This window comes from Thunnus thynnus, chromosome 13, assembly GCF_963924715.1.
Source record: "Thunnus thynnus chromosome 13, fThuThy2.1, whole genome shotgun sequence".
Classification (NCBI taxonomy): domain Eukaryota; kingdom Metazoa; phylum Chordata; class Actinopteri; order Scombriformes; family Scombridae; genus Thunnus; species Thunnus thynnus.
The window spans coordinates 8,404,150-8,426,993 of record NC_089529.1 but is presented as its reverse complement, the minus strand read 5'-3'; the positions used below and the strand labels follow the sequence as shown (position 1 = coordinate 8,426,993).

General features: G+C 39.1%; 1 protein-coding gene and 1 long non-coding RNA gene across 3 annotated transcripts; one reads left to right on the top strand and one right to left on the bottom strand.

The window, feature by feature from the left end:
• Positions 1-6,064: 6,064 nt before the first annotated feature.
• Positions 6,065-11,356, top strand: LOC137194996 (inhibitory synaptic factor 2A-like). The gene is made up of 3 exons (XM_067607079.1): positions 6,065-7,113; positions 8,611-8,685; positions 10,537-11,356. The coding sequence occupies exons 1-3, from the start codon at positions 6,392-6,394 to the stop codon at positions 10,751-10,753; spliced, it is 1,014 nt and encodes a 337-aa protein (XP_067463180.1). The 5' UTR covers positions 6,065-6,391; the 3' UTR covers positions 10,754-11,356.
• A 9,135-nt stretch (positions 11,357-20,491) lies between these two features.
• On the bottom strand, positions 20,492-22,523 carry LOC137194995 (uncharacterized). Of its 2 annotated transcripts, XR_010931043.1 has the most exons (4): positions 22,332-22,521; positions 21,800-21,875; positions 21,262-21,482; positions 20,494-21,072 (listed from the first exon to the last, which is right to left on the bottom strand). It is a non-coding gene; the product is annotated as an uncharacterized lncRNA (long non-coding RNA). The 2 variants fall into 2 exon arrangements; XR_010931042.1 differs by having other exon boundaries at positions 20,492-21,072; positions 21,262-21,875; positions 22,332-22,523.
• Positions 22,524-22,844: the final 321 nt, after the last annotated feature.

Genomic DNA, 22,844 nt, shown 5'->3' with positions numbered 1-22,844 from the left:
ACTATATCTGTTTGCAACTGGTGCAGATGAAGATGGCATTGTTGCTAACCATCGCAGGACATGCAGCATTGGATAATACCTTCACGTGAAATTAACATGAAGACGACAACTATGAAGCTGTGATTGCTAAATTCAAGCATATTCCACACCAAGGAAGACTGAGACTTATAAGAGGTATGTTTTCCGTAATAGACCACAGGGAGACAATGAGTTTATCGAACAGTACGTAATCAACCTCTGAATCAAAGGCCAGTCATGCAATTTTGGAATACTGCGTGACTCAATGATACAAGACCCAATTGTGATTGGAGTCTGAGATAAAAAAGTGAGGATTTGAGCATAGAGAAGGCAGCCAAGTTTCAGAAAATACAAAGAACAGCTAAGGACATTTGAGGGCGAGGGTGATGGAAAAGTTGATGCTATAAACACTAAAAGGGCAGGAAAATGGTTGGCAAAAGGGGCATGTGTAGTGCAACAAGAGACCATGGCAGAGACTTTTGACTGTGAGCACTGTGGCAATATCCATGCACCAAGGAAATACCCCACATTTGGAAAACAATGCAGGAAATGTGGTGGCATCAATCATTTTGCCAGATGCTGCAATGCTACAGTAAAAGTAAAGTAAAGGTTGTGAAGGAGCATGGAGCCAGTGGAGAGTTGGACACCAGTGAAGAAGAGGATCAGTGTTTCTATATAGGAGAGGTGAAGGGGGGGCCAGGTGAACATCCTGCCATGGAAAGAGATCCTTAAGCTACAGAAGAAACCAAAAATCTCTCCTAAGAAGCAGAATCTGTACCACTACAATGATGAGCCAATCCCCACTTAAGGTATGCGAAGATCGACATTGAAATGCAGAGAGAAAAAGGTCAATGCACTGTTTTCTATAGTAGAGGAGGAAAGACAGCCTTTTCTGGGATTATGAGCATGTGAGAAGCTGGGGCTGATAAAGAGAGTGTATGTTATTGACAAAGAAGCAGTGCAGCTAGCCACCGAGTCAAGGGGCCAGACTCAACTGCACAATGAGATCACAAAAGAGTTCCAAGAAGTGTTTGAAAGCATAGGGAAGCTGCCAGGTAGACACAAGATACAGCTCAAAGAAAATGCAAGACCTGTCATTCACCCAGCCAGAAAAGTGCCATTAGCACTGAGGGACAGATTAAAAAATGAGCTGGACAGGCTGACAGAACTGGGAATTGTGAGATGAATTGAGGAACCTCCCAGAGTGGGTCAACTCACAAATGATAAATGAAAAGAAAGATAGAAAACTGCGGCTGTGATTGGCACCAAATGACGTGAATAAATGGATTAAAAGAGAACATTTTAGGTTCCCCATTAAAGCTGACATCTTAGCATGCATGGCATGTGCAAGTTATTTCTCCAAGTTAGATGCCTAATCTGCATTCTATCACATAGAACTGGAGGAGGAGAGATCAAAACTCTGTACCTTCAATACCCCCTTTGGAAGGTACTGTTTCCTAAGACTACCTTCTGCTCAACTCCAGAGGTATTTCACAGGATTGTTTCCCAGATCTTTGAAAGCATGAAAGGAGTTTGGCTGTTAGACAATGTGATAGTATGGTGCAACTCCCAGAGTGACCACAACTCCCGGCTGAGGGAAACACTGAAAAAGGCACAGAAATCAGGGCTAAAACTGAACAAGAAGAAGTGTGAGTTTGGGGTGAGGGAGCTGACATACCTGGGTGACAAGTTGTCAGGGAAAGGGGTTCAACCCAACTCAGAGAAAACAAGTGAGGTGGAGGAGATGCCACAACTAACAAACAAGACTGACTGCAGAGGGCATTAGGCTTGGTTAACTATATGGCAAATTTTATTCCAAACTTGTCAAGTCTATTGGAAGAAAATACAGAATGGTAGTAGTCAAATGAGCATGTGCAGGAATGGAAATGGCTGAAAAGTAGCCTTGTAAAGGAGCCAGTACTCAAGTTCTATGACCCCAGCAAACCAGTGAAGGTGTCCGCGGATGCATCAAAGGATAGACTAGGTGACTGGTTTCCTGTGACATATGCTTCTCGCACAATGTCCTCCACAGAGACAAATTATGCACAAATAGAGAAGGAGACCTTGGGTACTGTATTTGGGTGTGAGAAATTCCACCAATACATCTATGGGAGGCTGTCAGTGCTAGAGACAGTCTACCACTCTTAGCCATAGTAAAGAAGATCCTCAGTGATGCTCCACCATGGCTCCAGAGACTACTCTTACGACCTCAAAAGTTTGACATATCACATCATATATCACACTGTGATTAGAGACAGAGAAATAATAGCCTATAAGCCTATTACCTGCTGTAATTTTGCCTCACTGTAGCCTAGGCCTTAGACAAACCCTATTTTTAAATTATAAAATTTATTTTATTCCATTGTTGCTCAAATGAATAGACCTAGGCTAGATGCAGTCTCATCCTCATGCGCATGTGTAACCTTCACATTGTGTAAGTTTGCGTTTGTAATGTATTTGTTATATTGTTCTTGTTTTGTTGTTTCCTGTGAACACACAAGTTTATTTTTGAAAAGAATGTATGCATGTAACAAGCAGAAACTGACAGTAAGAAGGAGTAAACAGTGCAGAAACAATAACATAGAGTACAGGGAGAGAAACAAGTGATAAGAATGAATGGGGAGAGGAGGCTGTAATGAGAGTTTAGCTCCAGTCTAGAGTGGCAACAAGGTCTTATGTTGGTCTATGAGCTGCAAGGAAAAAGAATAAACTGCATAGACCATCAGTCCAGGCTAACATTTTTTCGACTTGAACACTATACCACTGATATCTATTGAACAGCCCTACATGTGCAAAACTGATGGCAAAGGGGCACCTAGAGCTATAGTTTGAAGCGTAGGACCTTTGACCAAGCTGCTGCATTTGATGAGTTGGGAATGAGAACGTGTTGCACAGACACACACACACACACACACACACACACACACACACACACACACACACACACATACAAACTGCCCTCCTCCTCTGTAAAAGGCGTTCCAGTTAAATGCACGCAAAGCTTAATGAAGTCTATGACTGTGGCATCAGTACATACATTATGACCTCTTTCCAAGGTGAGCTGAGTGTGGAGGACAACAGAGTGGAAAGCTGCCTGCTACAGCAAATAAGAGAGGAGAGAGAGAGTTCATCACAGGAGCTACATTTTGATTTAGTATTTTATTCCACAAATGAATTATTCTGTATGGTGTCAGATGTAGAGAGAGGATCTATGTGATATGTTTGAAAAGGTAATACAATATAGAACGTTTGTTTTCACAGCCTCCTCCTACTATCAGCATTAACCCATTAACCGTTCCTTTTTCTTATCTATTCAAACTGTATCAGGAAAGTTTGAAAGCGAAAGCATAATTTACTCTGTCTGACTCTGTCTCAAATGTGCAATTGATTTTGGATAACTCTAGTTATCCTTCATTTCTGCAGTGTTGGAATAGTTTCTTTGTCTCAGCCCTAGCTCTGTGCATTGTTCAAACTTGTCCTGCTTACTCATGGATTTCTTTCACACCAACGTCGAAAAAACGCCTCTCACTCTAAACTTCTTCTCTTAATTTTTAGACAGATTAAATGGTGTGGAAACGCTCCCGGTCTCTTGAATTGTCAGACTTTTGAGTCAGTCAGACGAGGGATGGGGAGACGAGCGGCTGACCTGACTACTCCAGTTCCAGTTTTAGGTGTCCCTGCCCTGGTTGGAGTGCGTGGCTGGAAGACAACAGGAGGAGACAGGACTGGAGGAGCCCTACTGCAGACATGGGGTCTTCATTGCAGTGTCGGCGTTCAGACATCCCCAGGGATAAGCAGACCACCTACCCAGCATAGTGTACAGCTAACTGATACACTCTCCACGCCATCGGATTGCATTACTCAAACATCCAACAGCTATATTACCAAGGAAACAGAGTACAAGGAGATATTACTGCTAACAAAGAGTGACAAGGAGAAAAGGGCTATTTTAAAACTGAAAAATGGGGAATCCAAGACCAAAAAGGAAGTGACTTTCAAAGCACTTGGAGGTGAAGCCTCTCAGGATGTGGCTTGTAGTCAGAGGAACAGAAGTGGGACTTACTGCTATGCTAGGGCAATCAAGACCAACCCGCACTTTGCAGGGAATGTAACCAATGTCAGACCTAAATTGAAATCTACTGCCCGCTACACCAACGGCAGTGTGGTTGATTCAGAGGCGATGGGTGGAATTAGCATTGATAACGATGAAGCAGAGCCTGTAAAGGGTGTAACTTGTCATGGAAGAGACCAAACCAGACTGCAAGGTCATTATGCAGAGCAGTCTGAAAAGACGCTGCTGTTATCTGCTGCCCGACCTTTCGGCATTCCAAAAAAAATATGCAGCCATTGTGGCGGGAGACAGTCTTTAACCACCGGAGCTGCCACTTCAAGGGAGAAAAACCTTGCTGCTGAGGCTTGCCAAGGAGAGAAACCATTAAAGTCAGCCCCCACCTCGCTCTCGACTACCACACATCTTCATCTTGAGAAAAACCTCAAACCAAGCCATCATCAAATCTCTGAGAGCATCACAAACAGAGAGAAAAGGACACACATTACAGTCAACCCACAACTATTATATCTTAATGAGGAACTAAGATATAGAAAAACACCACATCCTGCATGCCCCGTGCATTCTATCAACGGACACTCAAAGGGTGACCTAGTCACTTTGTCACATACACATGCTGCCACTGATGCCATGCCCCCCCAACCCACAACCATCCTACATGCTAAAACCATTACTGTCACTAAAGCAACTATTGAAACAAGAAAAGATGATGATAGTTTAAAATCCTTTGCAAAACCGTCACACGACAGTAAAATCTTCCGACCGACAAGTCTCACGTTGACTCCACAGATGGCCACAGCTACCAAAGCAAACAATCCACATTCACACACTTATCCCAAGCACCTCAAAACATCACAACACAGCTCTACACAACCTAATGCGCCACAAAATGTGTGTGTATTTGTACACACTATGCCTGAAAAAACTCTTTCGCCAACTTCTCATTCGTACACCACAGCCACAGGACCTGCAAACACAGCTGATACTAACACACACAAAACAATCACAACCTTTAATGCTGCACTCTTGTCCACTGAGAGAATACCCTCTAAAGTTGCTAATGCTCAGCATAAAACCACACCCCTGCACTCGATGCATATAGAAAACATTACAACAAACACAACAGATAGCTTAAGAAGGACCCCTAAATGTACCACTTTATCCTTAGCCAGCAAAGCATTAGATCCCTTTCATAAATCAGAAACAACTGCACAACCAACACCTGCAAGTCCACTACGTACTTCATCTGACCCAGCTCATAAACTGCAGGAAAAGCCGTCCTCAAAAATCGACAGCAACTTACCAGGTAAAGCATCTTATATTGACACTGTAATGAACTCAACTGCATTCCCCACTTTGGCTAAGACACCACACACAACTACGCCAAATCCACTTAGCAGCATTATTGACCCAGAGAGTACTCTGAATCATAACACAGCTTCAGATCAAGCTACTCATGCTAGCACTCAACATAATGCTAAATCTATGGCCACACAAATTCACCTCATTCAACCGGACTCCTCAAATTCTGAATTTACACTTAATGTAACTACAGCATCTCTAAATACAACATCTAGTCCAACTAATCTCCTAGACTTTAAATCTAGGTTGCCTGCAAGTGCAGCTCCCTGCTCCACAACTACATGTAGTAGAACTCTATACAAAAATATAGCCCTCAGGAACTCTTCAACCAATCTGAAAAATCCACCATCCACAGCTACCTCTTCTTCATCTACACAGAGAGAAAACCACAGTCCCGTCTGTGTATCAGGTACAACTTTCCTTCAAACAACAGACACAGCACAACACAACAAATTACTAAATCATAACGAAGCGCCCCACACAACTGAGACAGTCCACACACAAACAACAGACATCAGTACTAATACTACTAATGAATTTGGTTTCTGCTGTGCTGTTTCCAATCAGGAGAACATCACCAAAACAACTCTAGTTGCACTATCTGAGCCGCTAAATGTGTCAAAAAATCACAACAGAGGCAGTGATGTTTCAAACACGTTGCTGAACCACAACAATAACCAGCATACAACAGCAGCCACTGATATTACAAGCAGCCATGCAAGCCTCTACAATTCTAACCCTAAATTAACAATCAGTCCCAATACTGAATTGTATACTGATAAAAACAAACACAATGGTAATCTTATCAATGATTTAGCTGTGCATGAGTCAAAAGACCATGGAAATTCAAACCTATCACAGGTCACTAACCTTCAGAATTGCATTTCCCTAATTAAATCAAGCAGCTCTTGTCTGCAGGGTTGCATAAATACAAAACAACAAATGCTTGCACATTATCAAGGACACACAGAAACAGAACAAGAGGGACACTGTGCTACATACCCAATGGTAAAAACAGCCCAAGAGATGCATTCAGAACAGTTTGCCTTGGGCATACCAGCCATGCATGCAAATATGAAGTTTAAATCCAATGCAGATAAACAGACACATCCCAATTACTCAGCACCCTCTTTCATAGCACAAACAAACTGTGAGCCCATTTTCTCATCACCGGCAAACACTGGTACACATGTCAACCCCTTCACCAAATCATCAGTCCACCAAAACTTTGATTCAGAGACATCATCACTACCACAAGCACGCACAGGTCCAGAGCTTTCTTTCATTGCACCAGCCCCATTCAACAGTGAGGGAGAACTTTGTATGCGCACAGGCCCTGAATGTAATTCCATATTGCCACCATCAACAATGCATTTGGCATCCGTTCCCCGCCTCCAGCCCGGCGAAGCAGAGGCAATCGTCAAACCGGATTCAAAGTTTAGCCCTGCTCCCCCTCAGCCGTGCCCAGAGGACACCAGCCTGGCTCATTCCCACCCAGCTGATGCAGCCCTGTTGCTGCCTCCTTCCCCACAATGCTGCAAATCAGCAGCCCTACAGCAGAGGCTCGAGACTGTGGAGGCCAGCCTGGCAGCCAACAAGGACAGGATCACAACTCTGCTTAACATTATCCACGACCTGGAGGCGTGCCACACTCCCACCAGCGGGTAAGAGGATGTGTGTGTGGTGGATGTGCGCGTGTGTGTGTCTGCAATGCATGAGTGTGTAAGCATTGTGAGGTACTGTAGGTGAGTGTTTTTTTGTTTGCAAGTAAAGCATCGTCTAATCAGCAGTGTTGGTTGCTATAATGTATTCAACTTTTGTCACCAGATTATGTCATTACTTGTATTGCAACAGAATTAATCCATGATGCATGTTAAACATTTAACATATAGTTTAATTGAGTATTTAATATTATTAAAAAAAACATACTATATTAAACTTTCATGGGCAGATATGACTTGTAAATTACTGATATACTCTGCATTCAGTTCAATACAGGTATAGCTGCCAGAATGTAGTCTAGGGAATTATTTTTGAAGCTGTCCTGCAGTGCCGATCTTTGGCTTTCCAATGAGTCATCACTTGCATTTACTGGGACTACTCAGTGGCTTTGTCATTCAATAGCAGGCTGCATTGTTTCTCAGTCTAAAAAACTGTTGTGTGTTTGTTGTGTGTAATTATATGTATGATCCATAGTTCAGTGGAGAAACTGCAGGTTACTGTGATAGCAATAACAAACAGAAAACCAAGCTCCAGGCTATTTCAGCCTCAGAACATACAGTATAGGGATAGACATACAGTATTTTTTTATTATACAGTAATATAATAACATAAAGTGTCAGATATTTGCTCAGTCCTGTCTGATATATTGAAGAAAAAATGTAATTATAAATGTAATTAGTAATGCATAATAGTTAAACTTATATATATATATATATATATATATATATATATACATAACCCTAACCCTAACCCCAACCCTAACCCTAACCCTACCCCCAACGTATTCAAAATATATGAATGAATGAATGAATGAATGAATGAAAGAAATACAGTTTATGATTTGTGCCATTTTTTACACAATGATATAACAAGTTGCCAAATTGCACAGATACCTTATGAAGGTGAACATATTGTTATTTTATAAAATTGATGTTGTGGCCACCATGAATGCGTTATAAATCAGGAATTGTAGCATGAATCATGCTACAGTCATCATGCTGCATGATGATGTGAAGCCTTAACATTATCACAAGTTTGCAAACAGGTCTGTGAATGTGCTCTTGCATGTGACAGAAACCTACTTGTGCAATTCAAGAGGGCATGTCTCAGAGAGATTTATTTAGCTGTATAACTCTTCTGGGACAAATAACAGGAATTAAAACGGCCTTCTGGCAATGTGTCTCTGTCAATCATTCTCATCTGCTGTGCTAATAAGTTGTGACTGTCTCTGAGGTCACGTTTCAGAATAACCAACTCCTAATAACTGACTGATGTCTGACATAATGCATGTTATACAACTCATTGCTGCCAACAGCAGTCTGAATGAATATCAGACGGAGAGGATGAGTGGAGAGAATATTAAATTGTTAATCTGAAAGGATAAGAGTTTTGGAAGTTGCCTTTATTTACTGTATGCAATTTACTTTTGTTTATTCCAGTCGGCGATGCTACAAAACTGGACAGGACCTCAAAAACTGCTCAACCTGCCAGAAGACGGCTTGTATAGTCTACAGGTGAAATAACAGTGAAATCGGCAATTTTGTCTGCATACAAATTGTGAACTGATAAGTAACATGGGGAACTCTTGCCCAAATATGAAATTATTGTTGCAGAATATCATGAATATATATCACTCTGTGTTACTGCTTGGTGTTGATTATAGGCAGGAAGCCCTCATTTAGATAAAGACAAAAACGTATGTGGTATCTTGAAAAATACCCAAGTGAGACATTTTTGAAATTAAAAGAAAACAATTCGAATTTAAACACCAATAGGATTTGATATAAATATTATGCTGCTGGATGAGTGTTTCAGACAAAAATATGTATCTGAATTTCAATAAATTCAGAAAAATATAAATTTTTAGATGTTGCAGTTGATGCTTGCCTGTTTGTGTAATAATTTGTGTTTTACTGAACACGTTGACGTCCACAGCAGTGGCACCACGTCTCAGCTTATACAATAACAGTTTCAAAATAGAGGCTTTTCATGTGCACGAGACACACAATTCAACAAGGTTGAGCCCACTTGCCATGTCTGTTGCCAAGCAGTCCTCTGCCAGCCTGCCCACTTCACTTCACTGAAAATTAATGACTTACTGTATGGGCAGCTTACCAAATGAAAAGCTCTGCACTGCTCATTTGATTCATTCTCGGAATACACAGGGAGATTACATTTTCCTCTCTGTGCGAACCATAAATCTTTAGGAACAACTGTCATTTCAAGCACTTACTGTATATGACTCAATCTATTCACACCGCAGATTTATGGAGACTGAGAAAGACTTCATGAAATTTGAGATAGCAAATAGGAACAAAGTATGCCCAAGCAGCCTGCACTAATAATTCATACTGATTTATTATGATTACTTTGCTGAGGTCGTTGTTAGCATAGCAAATTGTTCATTTGCAGACAAGGTGGCTTCATTTCATGTGAAAATAAAATATATTGTACGTGTTATTGGCAGCTGTGCGGGGCAGGTGAAGAAGCCTTATCAAAAAATGACACATATTGCATTTTGATATTTTTACAACTTACAGCAATTTGAAGGAAGACATCAGTTTAAACCTGCCTTTTTGACAACAACAGTGAAGGTCTTTTCTTATTGAATTAATGACAGATATTGTGGATACTGTGGATTGAGAAAGGCTTTTGATACATACAACTTGCCAGTTTTGTTAAGGATGTTGTGTATTCAGATTTATCATGCAGTAGGTAGATCCAATATTCCGACTTTGGTCTTGGTTTGCACCCTCAAGCTGAGACGTTGCATCAGGTGGAGGCAACAGAAAAATAAAATTCTCAACCAGAATTACTGAATGTGGAAAGCAGGCTAAGAAAGGCTAAGAAAGCTAAAAGTCCTCTCATCATCTTTTGGGAAAAATGCCTCATGCTCTACAAAGCCAAACCTAAAACGGTCTTTATCTTGAAATATTCAAAACATTTCTCTTGATCTGCTTATTTTCAAAACCGCTTTTGCATGACAAAAAATACATTACATAAGTTGATTTGCTGACTGGTGTGTGTTGGTATCTAGTCCTTAAAGGCCAAGTGGAAGATAAGGCTATACTAAAAAGATCTGTGTATCTTCACAAAAAAGGATACCCTTGCTGTGAATGTCTTCCTGCCCAAACCAATCAGCCGCTTTGAAATCTGACAGCACAAAGCTTCCCACATGAGGTGTAGTACACAAAGCGGAGAGAACTGTAGCAACACAGTTTACAGTGATTTGAGGTATAAAAAGTCTGATGCATAATAGAGAAAAAAAACTGCCGGTCTGACACATATGAACATTAAATTGCTTGAATTTTATACATTTTGTGTTCACATTTGTGATTTTTGTTGTTGCATGTCTGTCTGTCCAGCGTGGAGTATGACTTCAGGCAGCAGGAGAAACGCTTCTTGGAGGTTCTGAATGATTCATCAAGTGGAAATAATCCTTTACCCGTGCAACTATCCCAGCCCCTAAGCTTCAGTCTGCTTAGAAATGTCATCAAGAACTTAACAAAGTCAAAGGTAAAAAGCAAAAAGCTGTGCAAGACCCTGTTCAAATGGCTGCCCAGGAAAATCCAGCAGGTGTAGACCTCTTGAAAGACCTGCATGCTGTTCAATAGCCAGTAGCCTGTGTTACAGTGACCAGCAGAAGCCTTTGCAGTTTCAGGGGACTCCTATTATTCCCTCCTACCCATAGAATGAGATTACTCTCAATTAGGCTTTTACCCAGTAGAGTTCCACTCTCCTGCCCATTGTCAAAGCTTATAAGCAGGATTTTGTACTCGGATTTGCCTTTGATCTTTGTGACCTTCAGCTAGTATCGTCCATAAGGAATTCTTTATTTCACTTTTGAACGTGAATGTTATTTTGTTGTCAACATGCCTGCTCAAATGTATGGCTGTCTACTCACAGCCACAGATTTCTTTATCTTATTTTACATATGAGATTCTGTTCTCTTTCCACTGTTATGATTTATGCACAATTCCAGTTGATGTGACATTTCTCCTTCAACTGTCCCCTTATGCAGAATACAAATTGCAGAATACATGTATAAACAAGGTTTTGATTGAAATCATTTTGAAATTCAAAAATGAAACAGAATTTACTGACTGTTGATTTCTCTGTAAATCAATTCATTTGTTCAGAGCTTTGTTTAATTCTGAATGCTGAACTTTGTACACTTTATGAATGAAATAAAAAGCCAACATACACAGTCAATGCATCCAAACCTTTTTTACAACTGAAAACTGGCCACAAGAGTGGAGAAAATAGAGAAACATTCATTATGTCTTTACCTATTGTGCTGATGGTCTCCAAATCCCCAAACAATCTGAACTTCATAAAAGGATTCTGAGTAAAACAATGACATGACGAAAGGCTGCAATGAAGCATGAGTCACAATCAAAGTGTTCATGTGCACATGCACAAACCCACGCACACGCTCATAGACAGACACATGGACATGAAAACGTACTACAGCAACATGAAGCAAAATCATGTGGACATTTTCAGTGAAGCTTTCATAAATTATCAAAGCAACAGGAACATGAACTTTAAAGAGTTTTGGATAAGGGCTTATGAGTAAAGGAGGTATAAAGTATTTATTTGACTGCTAAGCCGAGCAAAAACTGTAATATTACCTTTTGAGTGGGAGATACTTTAAGAAATAATACCAAGTGAAAATGAAATTCTTGCAGCAATGGTACAAGAGGGAATGTAGTGCAGTTTTCCCCATGAGAGACTTTTAACCACAATGAGTGATCCTTTTTTCTGTTTTTTAAAAACTAGAATAATGCATGAGAGCTGCAATCTTCAGTAAATTAATACATTTCATCAGTGTTTCATAAAAAAATAAACTCTACACCATAATAGAACATCAAACTTTTTTATTTGTGGGTGCAGTAAAACATGCAGCATACAGTGTTGGGAAGGTTGTCAAGCATTAACACATATATTTTGCCTGGCAATGCTTTATTCAATTTACACATGTAAATATAGACAAAGAATGGTTTGCACTCAAATGTATTCATTCAAATGTTTTTGAAGAAGAAGACTTTATAAAACTTAGCATAATGATAGATTTTATATATATATTGGTATATTTTGGCATGTGTTCATTTATTCTGAAGACAACAAAATCATTTATCATGTGCTGTCAGAAATAATCCCTAATGCAGCTATGTGATAATGGTTGTGTTTAATGATTGTGCATCAGCAGTGTAGCTTTAAGCATGGGCTAAAAAAAAACGGTGTCAGTCAAACGCAGCCTCTTTTCATGCTGGAATAACAAACAGCTTTATTTCATGTATAATATTGAATGATTCCTTTATATAAGTTCTGTTTTAAAATATTTATTTTAAAATATGAAAGTCACTAACCAGAACAAAAAGAACGCAGAAAAGATGATATTCAAACTTTAAAAAAATATGATTTAGCCCTGCTTGCTTATGCAGAAAGCTCTAAATTCTCTGAAGAGTTCTGCTGAGATTCTGCAGTTTTCTGAAAATGGACCTGCCAATTTTGAAAAGTGGTACTGCTACAACCAAAGACAAATAGATCTATAAAACAAAACATGGACATATTGCACATCTATATCAGAGGACATCTTTCACAGTGAATGAAACTACTTGTCATCTATGTGAAGATTAAAGTGTTAAATTAAAAATGGTTAGACAAGTAGTTCTACAATATCAGTTCAAATCCTCCGTATGGTCGTAAAAAATATCAATGTGGTGCACATAGTGGCTGCTAAGCACAATGCACTGTATCTCAGTTATGTAATCACTGCAACAATATTACTTCTTCTGAAATGTGCTAACTGGACTGCAGGGAGATATTGGAGGAAATTACTTAATCAATACAAACATGTCTGTTATGCCCTAGGAGATCATTCAGCACCAACCAAGCAATGGAACTGCTGCAGCTGCTAATTCTTTAAGTAGTAATTTTCAATCTAAGTATTGTTTGTTTGTTTCAATTCACCCACATTTTATCCATTTGAAACAGCATTTATCAGCATTTACTGTCTCACAAAGTCAGCTGTTTCCCTCCAAATTTGCTTGTGTGACAATTTCGTCACTTCCACAGGGCTCCAAAGAACAATACACAGTATTGTTTGAGGCCTTTGTGCTGCTCGCTTTTGTCTCTTTGAGTTTTAGAGTGAAGTCAGCTCTACAAGAGAAAAGTGAAGAAGGTACAATGACAGCCCACATGCTGGGAAGTGCAAGGAATCCAGACAAATATGTGTCAACGAAACGGTGATGAAATGAAATTTTATGAAGAAAACATCATGCACATCACAAACATTTTTCTTTGCTGCACAGTGAAAAACAATACAAAAAAAATCAACAACACAGATCAAGCAATGGTTGGCCCTTTACATCTGTTCTGTGACTTCCAGAATAAAAATCTGCCTGCTGAAAAACTCCAATCTCCATTAAGTGACATTGCTGATATTAACTTTGAATCAAATGACTCCCTGCAAGGTGAAAGGATAGTAGTGACACCCCAGTCTGCAGCTCTGTGCAGCCCTCAGCCACTTTCAGCTCATTATTTTGGTTCACTGGTCTGTCTGGTTGAGGTCCAACGACTCTCACCAGCCCCTGCATAAAAAGCCATGGGCAGCTGCCAGCTCACAAGCTCAAGCAAGCTGTACAGCACCTGTGCATTGAAAAATGGCAGAGAGCTGAGGTGAATGAGAGGCTGCTTAAGAATGCTCAGCATATAGCAATCCATAAAGCCCCACATTTTGTTCTCAGGAGTTAAAAACAAAATAGAACAGAACAGAGGGCCGATACCATGTGTAACACTAGAGACAGTGAGTTATTCTTACACTGTGCTTACCTTTGGCTGTGTGCACTATTAGTGTCTGGGAAACATAAACAGAAAGTGAACAGTGGTCTCATGCACCAAAGTCCACTGTCATGTAGCCATTCACCCACTTTCCTCCTCTTAATAAGGCAAAATCATCTTATCAAGTCACCTTATATTGATATCATCTGTACTGCCCCTGGGTCATAATTACTACGGCCGCTAGATGGCGTAAACGTGACTATAGGTCGTTTTTGCCAGCCTGAATTTTAGACCTATACTGTTGTTTTTAATTTGAGGATGGGCTGGTCTGGGGGTTCAACTCAAATTTCATGGAAATCTATGACATAGTTGTTGAGACATTTCCTGCAAAAGCACAAGTCATCAAACTACCACAGGGTATGTAAGCACAATATGTGTCACACAGACATTTGGGCCATTTTTGGCCCAGTAAGAAATGTCACAACAACTATTGGATGGATTGAAATTTTGAAGTTTCGCATAGACATCCATGATCCCCAGATGATGAATGCTACTAACTTCAGTGACCCTATAATGTTGTCATAAAAACCAGCTTACAGAACCTTTACATTACTCTGTGCTAACTGAAAGCCACAAACACACAAACTACCCTGAAAAGGCCACTGGTGCTAATTTGCATTTTTTTGCATTTCTGCACCACAGTAATCTCCATGTGGCACCAATGATTCATGCTTGCTTTTAATCCAGTAAAACATATGCTAATCATTTGACAACGCAGAACAGCATAAAATGTTACACATAGCAGACTGGGTAAAAGGCAAGGCCATTTCCCCAAAGAGCCCCTGCAGTGCCAGGAAGGGTCCCTCTCTTTTGAAATTTAGGAATGACTGCAGAGAAATATTATCTCTGTTTTTTTTTCTCGAGGCATAATTGGACAAAATTGGACATTATGAATTAATGGTTATAATTATTGAAAGTTTTAATATTTATTACATGCTTTTTTGTTCTGTCCACCCCATGTGAGACATTTTCAGAGAGGACACACTCATTTCCCCTGCAGTACTTTACTCCAAGGGCAGTGTGCTGTGCATAGACAGACATAGACTGAAATTCTGTGCAAATTGCCCTGTTATTCTTCTTTCCAGCACAGTGAACTGTGAAGTGCTACATCTACAGAATGCAGTAAAGAATACATTTTTTTTATTTTTACAGATCTAACACTAATAAAGTGAAAGTACAGTAGACTTAAATTTCTGGTGTTGATATGAACTTAACAAACTATCTCGAATCAATTTAGCTCTGGTTTGTAAAATGTATAAACATCAATTAGTGGAGTATCAGACTTTTTTTTTTTTTTGCTGTAAATGAACTCTGACAGTGTCATTGTGATTATGTTTTACACTCTGAATGCACTTTTAACTCCTAACCTTGCTGTGACGCCCAAAGTGTTAATTGGTTAATCCCGCCCTTCCCTATGGAGGAAAAAACCCTCACGGACTTCAACAACTGAAGAATAGAGACCTCAATTCTTTTGCAGTGCTTTGGCAAGAAATGTAGATGTTTTCTGACTAGTGATCATATATTTTGATGCAAATATTTGTCTTGCACTTAATATGATTTACCACTGTTACTTGCTATATATCAAGGTTGACTAAAGAGTGGGCTTTTTTTTGCGATAGCCAAATATGATTCGAGTTTAATCAACCCTGTCTCCTAGAAATTACATTCATACAGTAAGGAAACCTTACCTTTTTGTACAGAGGGTGTATGGTATGCATACACAATACAAAGCAGAGGACGTTGACACCCAAGACCAGCCTTTGTAACTTTGTTTTTGAGTGTTGCTATGTATATATGTGTGTATTGTGTGCATGTGTATAGGCGTATTATGGTGTGGTAATTCAGCTTAATTGTGTAGATGTTATGTGTCGCCCTGTATACCTATCAGGACTTTGAAATGAGTTCTTATATTGGGCTGTTCCCGACTAGGCTTAATTAATAATGCATTACATTACAAATAGCAAACTGAATGTTGAATGTGACAGAAAAAAAGTGGGCTTTCATGCAGATGTGAGTAGGCACCACAGAAACAGCATCCATTTGTCTGTGCTGGGATGGAAATGCATATATCATGAGATGGTCAGGAGGCACTGAGACAGCAGTATGGTTGTAAGTAAGCATGCTTAAATTAGCAAGCTGTGGCTGTGACCTCATTATATGGGGACAAACAGCTACTGCAGATATATAAAGTGTCACAATTGGCAAAAAAATTCAGTAGTCATGCCAAGTTTCCAGTCAGTTGTAAAAATCATACAAATGATTTTACTTCCCCTGTCAGTATTTGTTGGTCTATTTCTATTGGCTTGTTTGATTAACATGCAGCCTCTTTTCTGCTATTGTGTCCGCCAAATATAAACACAACAGACTCTTGCTTGTTTCTCCTCTATTTATGGAAACATTGCTGCCGGTTTGATTCACAGACAGAACTAATGACTCATTTTGACGTGGAGACTCACTGGCAGTGTTCCTTGGGGATAAAGAGGGCTGGAAGGGGGCAGAGAAGGGCAGTCGGGGTTTACTCTCACTCCTCCTCTCAGGGTCGAGTGTCCTCCAGAGGGGCTTTAGAGGAGGAGTAATATACTGAGATGTGAGAGATCGGATTCCCCTGGGATGGAAATGTAATATGACAGAGCACAATAGAAGAGGCAGGGGAGAGAACTGGCTGAATTTCCATAGAGCAGAGGAGGCAATTGCCTTGGGCTTTTCATATGGCCTTGAACTTGGCGTAATTTGGTTTAATAATCCTGCATAACACACTTCTGTTTCCATGCCTCCCTCCATCATGTTCAACATCATGTAGAGCCATGTTAATAAGAGTGACAGAGGCGTGTGGAAGCACTGATGGTGGCATTTTACAGTCACTACGGATTATGTTCTTAATCATCAAAGAATTCAGGACCACAAATGTTTTTCCTCTTAAAAAATATATCAGATACTTCTTTAAACTTTGACTGATGTTAAAGAAAACATTCCGTATCTGGTAATCACTTCCTTTATTGCCCCAAGAGGGCAATTCATTTGGCTGACAAGGATCATGACACACAGTAATACCACACACATGCAAACACACGGAAAGCAAGCCAAATGATTAATGCACGTCGACAGAGTAACAGATTTAACCCTATTATATAAATAAATGAATACATAACGCAAGACATGTAACTGCAGCTGCTGTGAGGCAGTTTTCATAATTTATTTTACTTTGCTGGTTTGATAAGGTCAGATGGTTGACTTTTGGATCGTATTTACTGCGTGCTCCCTCTCTATGAAATGTGTCCTTTAAACACTATGTCCTCAATCCTTAAAGGTACAGTGCATCATTTAGATCTACACACATTCAAAATAAAGATGTAGACCTAGTATTGGCACTCATTCCAAGTTACATCTATAATGACAATGATTATTTTTCACTATTATTCAGTATTCAGAAGAGGAAAATTCAGAGAATCACCAAAGTCTTTAGGATACATCATCCAGAAACCATGAGACATTTTCAGAGAGGACAAACTCATTTCCCCTGCAGTACTTAGTCCAAGGGCAGCCTGCTGTGCATAGACAGACATAGACTGAAATTCTATGCAAATTGCCCAGTTATTCTTCTCTCCAGCACAGTGAACTGTGAATTGCTATATCTACAGAATGCAGTAATGAATACAATTTTTGCAGATCTAATGCTAATAAAGTGAAGGTACAGTAGACTTAAATTTCTGTGTTGATATGAACTATACTAAGTTAAGCTCTTGTTTGTAAAATGTATAAATATCAATTAGTGGAGTGTCTTTTAATCAACCCAAAAATGTAAACCTAGTGGTGGCGCTAGAGGAAAAGTCAGGGAATTACTAAAGTTTTTAGGATACCTCATCCGGAAACCATGAATGTCTGTGCAAAGTTTTGTGCCAATCCATCTTGCAGATGTCAAGATATTTCACTGAATAAGTGAAAACTTTAAAGTTTAAGTAAAGGAAAAGTCAGGGCATCAGCAAAATCATTAGAATTGATTTCCTAGAGACCTTGAATATTTGTAACAAGTTTCACAGCTGCACATTCATTCTGTTGACATATTTCAGTCTGGGCCAAAGTGACTGAAATATCTCAACAACTAACTACAGACTGACATCCATAGACCCATGCTGCTAGCATGGCTACAAATAAATGAGTGCACAAGTGAATTTTTAAAGACCTACTGACTGGTAATTTTGACTTTTGATATTAATTTTTTCAGAATATATCTGTTTTTATTCTCTGAATTAAGTGTCAATGTATTCTATGCTAAGTTCCAATTCAAATCAACAAAATATCACTTGCTTCACTTATCACAGAATCGTATGTTTATAGCTAGAAAAAAATCACTAAAATGCTTGCCTGGAGTTACAGAAATAAGAGCATTTTTTTACTTGCTCAATCTTTTTTATTTGATTTAGCAGAAGAAGCTTTGATGGTAGAAGAAAGCTCAGATTTTGAAGTGCAGTAACATGAAGCAGGTCAGACCAATAGCCTTGAAACAGTGAGAAAAAGCTTGTTAGTCAGAAACATCACTTCAGGCTCACTCATATCTTGTCAGCACACTAGCATGAATGAGGATGATTGACAGTCAACACAGCTGGAAGGCCTTTTTAATTTCAATCATTGGCCGAGAAAGAATCACATTCTATGGCAAGAAACTTCTAACACAGCCTGCTCTCTTCAAGTGCATATATAAATGCACTTATACAGCAAACACCTGAATACCCATATACAAGCATGCAAACACACACACACACACACACACACACACATAAGCATTCTAGTCTAGCGGGCAGAAGTCTTCATAGTTAAATATCACACACTAATGAGACAGAAAAAATCACAGGCACAGGTGTCAGACTGGGAACACACACTATCTTTTAATTTATTTCAATTCAGTGAAGCTGAAACAGAACTATACTCTCCTTATGAAGCTTACATATTTCCCTTACAATGTTGACAATATCAGTTGATGCTATATATCCAATCCTATTTGGGATATTCATAAAAATCTTAAATGAAATTAAATCTTAAATAAAGAAGAATATACAGTAGTAACCATTTTAATTGATACAAATTTGTGGATGTCCTGTAAAACAACAAAAAAATTTCCTTAAATGTAATAATGATATAATATTTATTGAACTTTATATATGCACACACACACACACACACACACACACACACACACACACACACACACACACACACACACATATATATATATATATATATATATATGGTTAGTGTGACTGTGTATTAATGCAGAATCATGTCATGAACTTTTCATGTTGTACGGGTAGTTTGGGTGTTGGGACAGACCTTGTATCTTCTATCAACTTCTCATCATACATTTCCAAAATATAAAAAGTGTGTATATGCTGCCTCTGCTGGTCACCCCTGACCTCTGGAGCTCTGAAATAATCTGCATGCATTTATGCAGGTTATCAAAAGAAGTCTTAGAATTTTGATGTACTGAAGACCAAAATTTTAGTCTGAGCAGCGTGATACATACCAGAACAATGCCTGTATTTATCAAACTGCAAAAAGTAAAATTTTGGACTTAAGTAAAAGATAAAAGTAAACATCTTTCAATTTTACTACTACTCACAAATTTAAGAATAAAATTTATGTATCAATATTTCTTTGACTTAGGAATGGTCTTAAATGTAAGAGAGTTGCAGAGGTGATATTTTAAAGTAGATCCTAGATGAGTGCAGTACAGAAACAGAGCTGAGCACACCTCTGTTTTCTGTCAGGTGTTAAGTCCAATGGCCTCTGGAGATGAACTCTTCCTACAAAGCAACATCAGATTGTGACACCCATACACCCATAGTTATTGGAGAATGCTCATAATGTGTTCAGGATCCTCCCTCATAATCTATACCTAATATGATTCTTGGCTCCACCCTCCAAGTGATCACAAATAAAATATGCCCGATCAATAAGGTGTCTTGCTTATATACTGCACAAACTTCAACTCATTCACTTGTGCCAATCCCTACATTCCCCCTAAAAACTGGACACTTCTTCTCCCTGGGAATGTACAGCAAGTATTCGGGTTTACAGGTGTGGGTGGCCTGGAAGGGCCAGACAAAGAGTCAGTGACTGTAGAAGTACCCTGAGTAGAAGCTGGAGCCCTGTAGGCCGCTGTTGGAGTTCATTCTCTGCCCTTAACTGTGTCACCTGGGGCAGCCAGCGGGCGAGGAGCCATATTCAAAGTTTCTTGTCTTACCATTAGGGGTCTGTGTTTGAATGTATAAATGTTCAAGTGTTTGTGTATAATCATTTTAAAACATGTTATAAAATATTTACCAGTTAGCTAACAGGGAAAAATGTGCAAATTGTGCTCTGAAAAAGAACATTGAAACAGGTCCTTAAAAATATTATGACACCTGCAGTTGATTCAGTATTTAAGAAGCTTTATGTAACTTTAACATTACTGAGGGTAAAGAACCTCACAGAACACAGTATCATTTCACATATGATGATTTTATTGAATTCAACAAAAACAGTCAAATTGTAAAACATTGTGACACATATGAACAATAGGAATGAATGTATGATCTATTAACAGTAATAAACACTTAAAATATGTGTGGTATGGACATGTAATATTACATCAACATGTAATATTTTGTATATTACATATTATACATATTATATATTTACCAAAGTATTTAAAATCACAGTAAAATGTTGTAGGATTATGATATTGTTGGATATTATATTATATTATATTGTGTGTGAGAGGACCTTCCCAGTCCCACCAGCACAGAAGAAGCAGCTTCCTCTGTGCTCGTGGGGTCAGGACAGTCCTCATCCTCTAGGCTGGTGAGGAGGTGGCTGGAGGCAGTGGAGGGGGAGGAGGGAGGAGGGAGGATGGTGGGGTGGGGGAGGGTCAGTCGTACTTTTACTCACTGGGTCTTCAGATAGTGTCTGGTGTAGTGTTTGGGAGGCAGGGTGGTGGAACTGGTTCAGAGGTCTGCTGTGGTGCTGGGTCTTCCTGGGATGATTGGTTGGTTGACATCTGCTCTCAGCTGCTTGTAGGTCTGGACATTTAAATCAATGACACATGTGAATATTTGTAAGCTCCATCTTTTACACTGAATACTGAAGTGATGAAATAATATTCAAGAAGGTTCTTATAATAGATATCATCAACATCTGTAAAGTTAATTTCAGCTTATACTTTATGTCACTGTTGCTGCCTTTCTAGTTTTAGTGAGGGGATTACTTACTTAGTCGACTGAAGCGCAGGCTGCCACTGCTTTCCAGTTTGTCCAGTGGTCATCCATCCTTCTGATCTGGTCGGGAGTGAACATATCTTTTTTGTCGATAAAGAAACCCTGGATGATGAGTCTTCCACGTAGTCGCTTATAATCCTGAAGGCTGTGAAAGAACAGTTGCCTCTGCTGGATGCAGCGGATCAGAGGAATTGTTCCAGCCTCCACAGCTCCAACTGTCACAACAACAAAACACATCATCTTTGGTGGACACCTTTGATATAACAGCATGTTAGACAGCCACCTGCTCTGTCAGAGGTGCAATCCAACAACTGAGACAAGCTCCCAGAGTATGAAGAATGAAGAGCATAATATTCATTCATCAAAGTTGTCATCACTTATTACTTTACCTTTGTCTGTTACAGCCACCTATATGTTACTAAAAAACATGAATTTTCAAGAGAGTGTATCAAATAAATAATCTTTGGATGACTAGTAAGTGATATTAAGACATACAGGGCACTTTTGTTAACATTGTTATGTATTAACTTACCCTTTTCTGGTGTAACCATCTACACATGCAGAAAAATCTTGTGTGTGTGCATGTGTGTGTGAGGAGCTTCCCAAACCTACGAGCACAGAAGAAGCAGATGGTAAAACTTCCTCTGTGCACGTAGGGTCAGGACGGTCCTCGTCCGTTGGAAGGGGGAGTATTTGTACTCACAGGGTTTTTGGGGAAAAAAAACAAAACACAAGAGTGAGTAAGATAAATAATCACAGGATTTTTTCATAAGTGCCAACAAGACTTACAGGAAACTTTTCATAATGTAATTGATAATTAACATAGCTCTGTCTGTCAGTAAAATAAATCTTTGGAATACCAGTAAGTGATATTGAGACATACAGGATACATTTGTTGTGTTATTAAGCATAAACCTTTAACTGGTATAACAATCTAGACCTATAGAGAAAAATACATAATAGTATGACAGATTAAGTTAGATAAATAATCATTCAACTGTTGAATAAGTGACATTAAAACTTGCAGGACACTTTGTTAATGTTGTCATTAAGTTTTGATTTACCTTCTTCTAGTAATCCAGACAGTCATGATCTACAACTGGAGAAAAAGGCCTGCGTGTGTATGCGAGGAGCTTCCCAAACCCACCAGCACAGAAGAAGCAGGTAGTAAAAACTTCCTCTGTGCAGGTTGGGTTGGGACGGTCCTCATCCTCTTGGCTGTTGCGCTCACTGGGTCTTCTGAAAAAAATCAAAATACAAGCATGAGTGAGATAAATAATCACTGAATTTTTAAATAAGTGCTAATGAGAATGGCAGGAGATGTGCTACAGAGTGACTGACATAAATAATCTTTGGATTTCCGATAAGTGATATTAAGACTTGCAGGAGACCTTTGTACATTGTTAAGTATTATCTTACCATAGTCTAGTACAGTCATCTAGACCTAGACAAAAAAAATCAAAATATAACAGATTAAATAAAATAAATGATTAATGAACTGTTAAATAAGTGATATTAAAACTTGCAGGACATTTTTTGTCTATATTGTCATTAATCATTAACTTACCTCTGGTGTA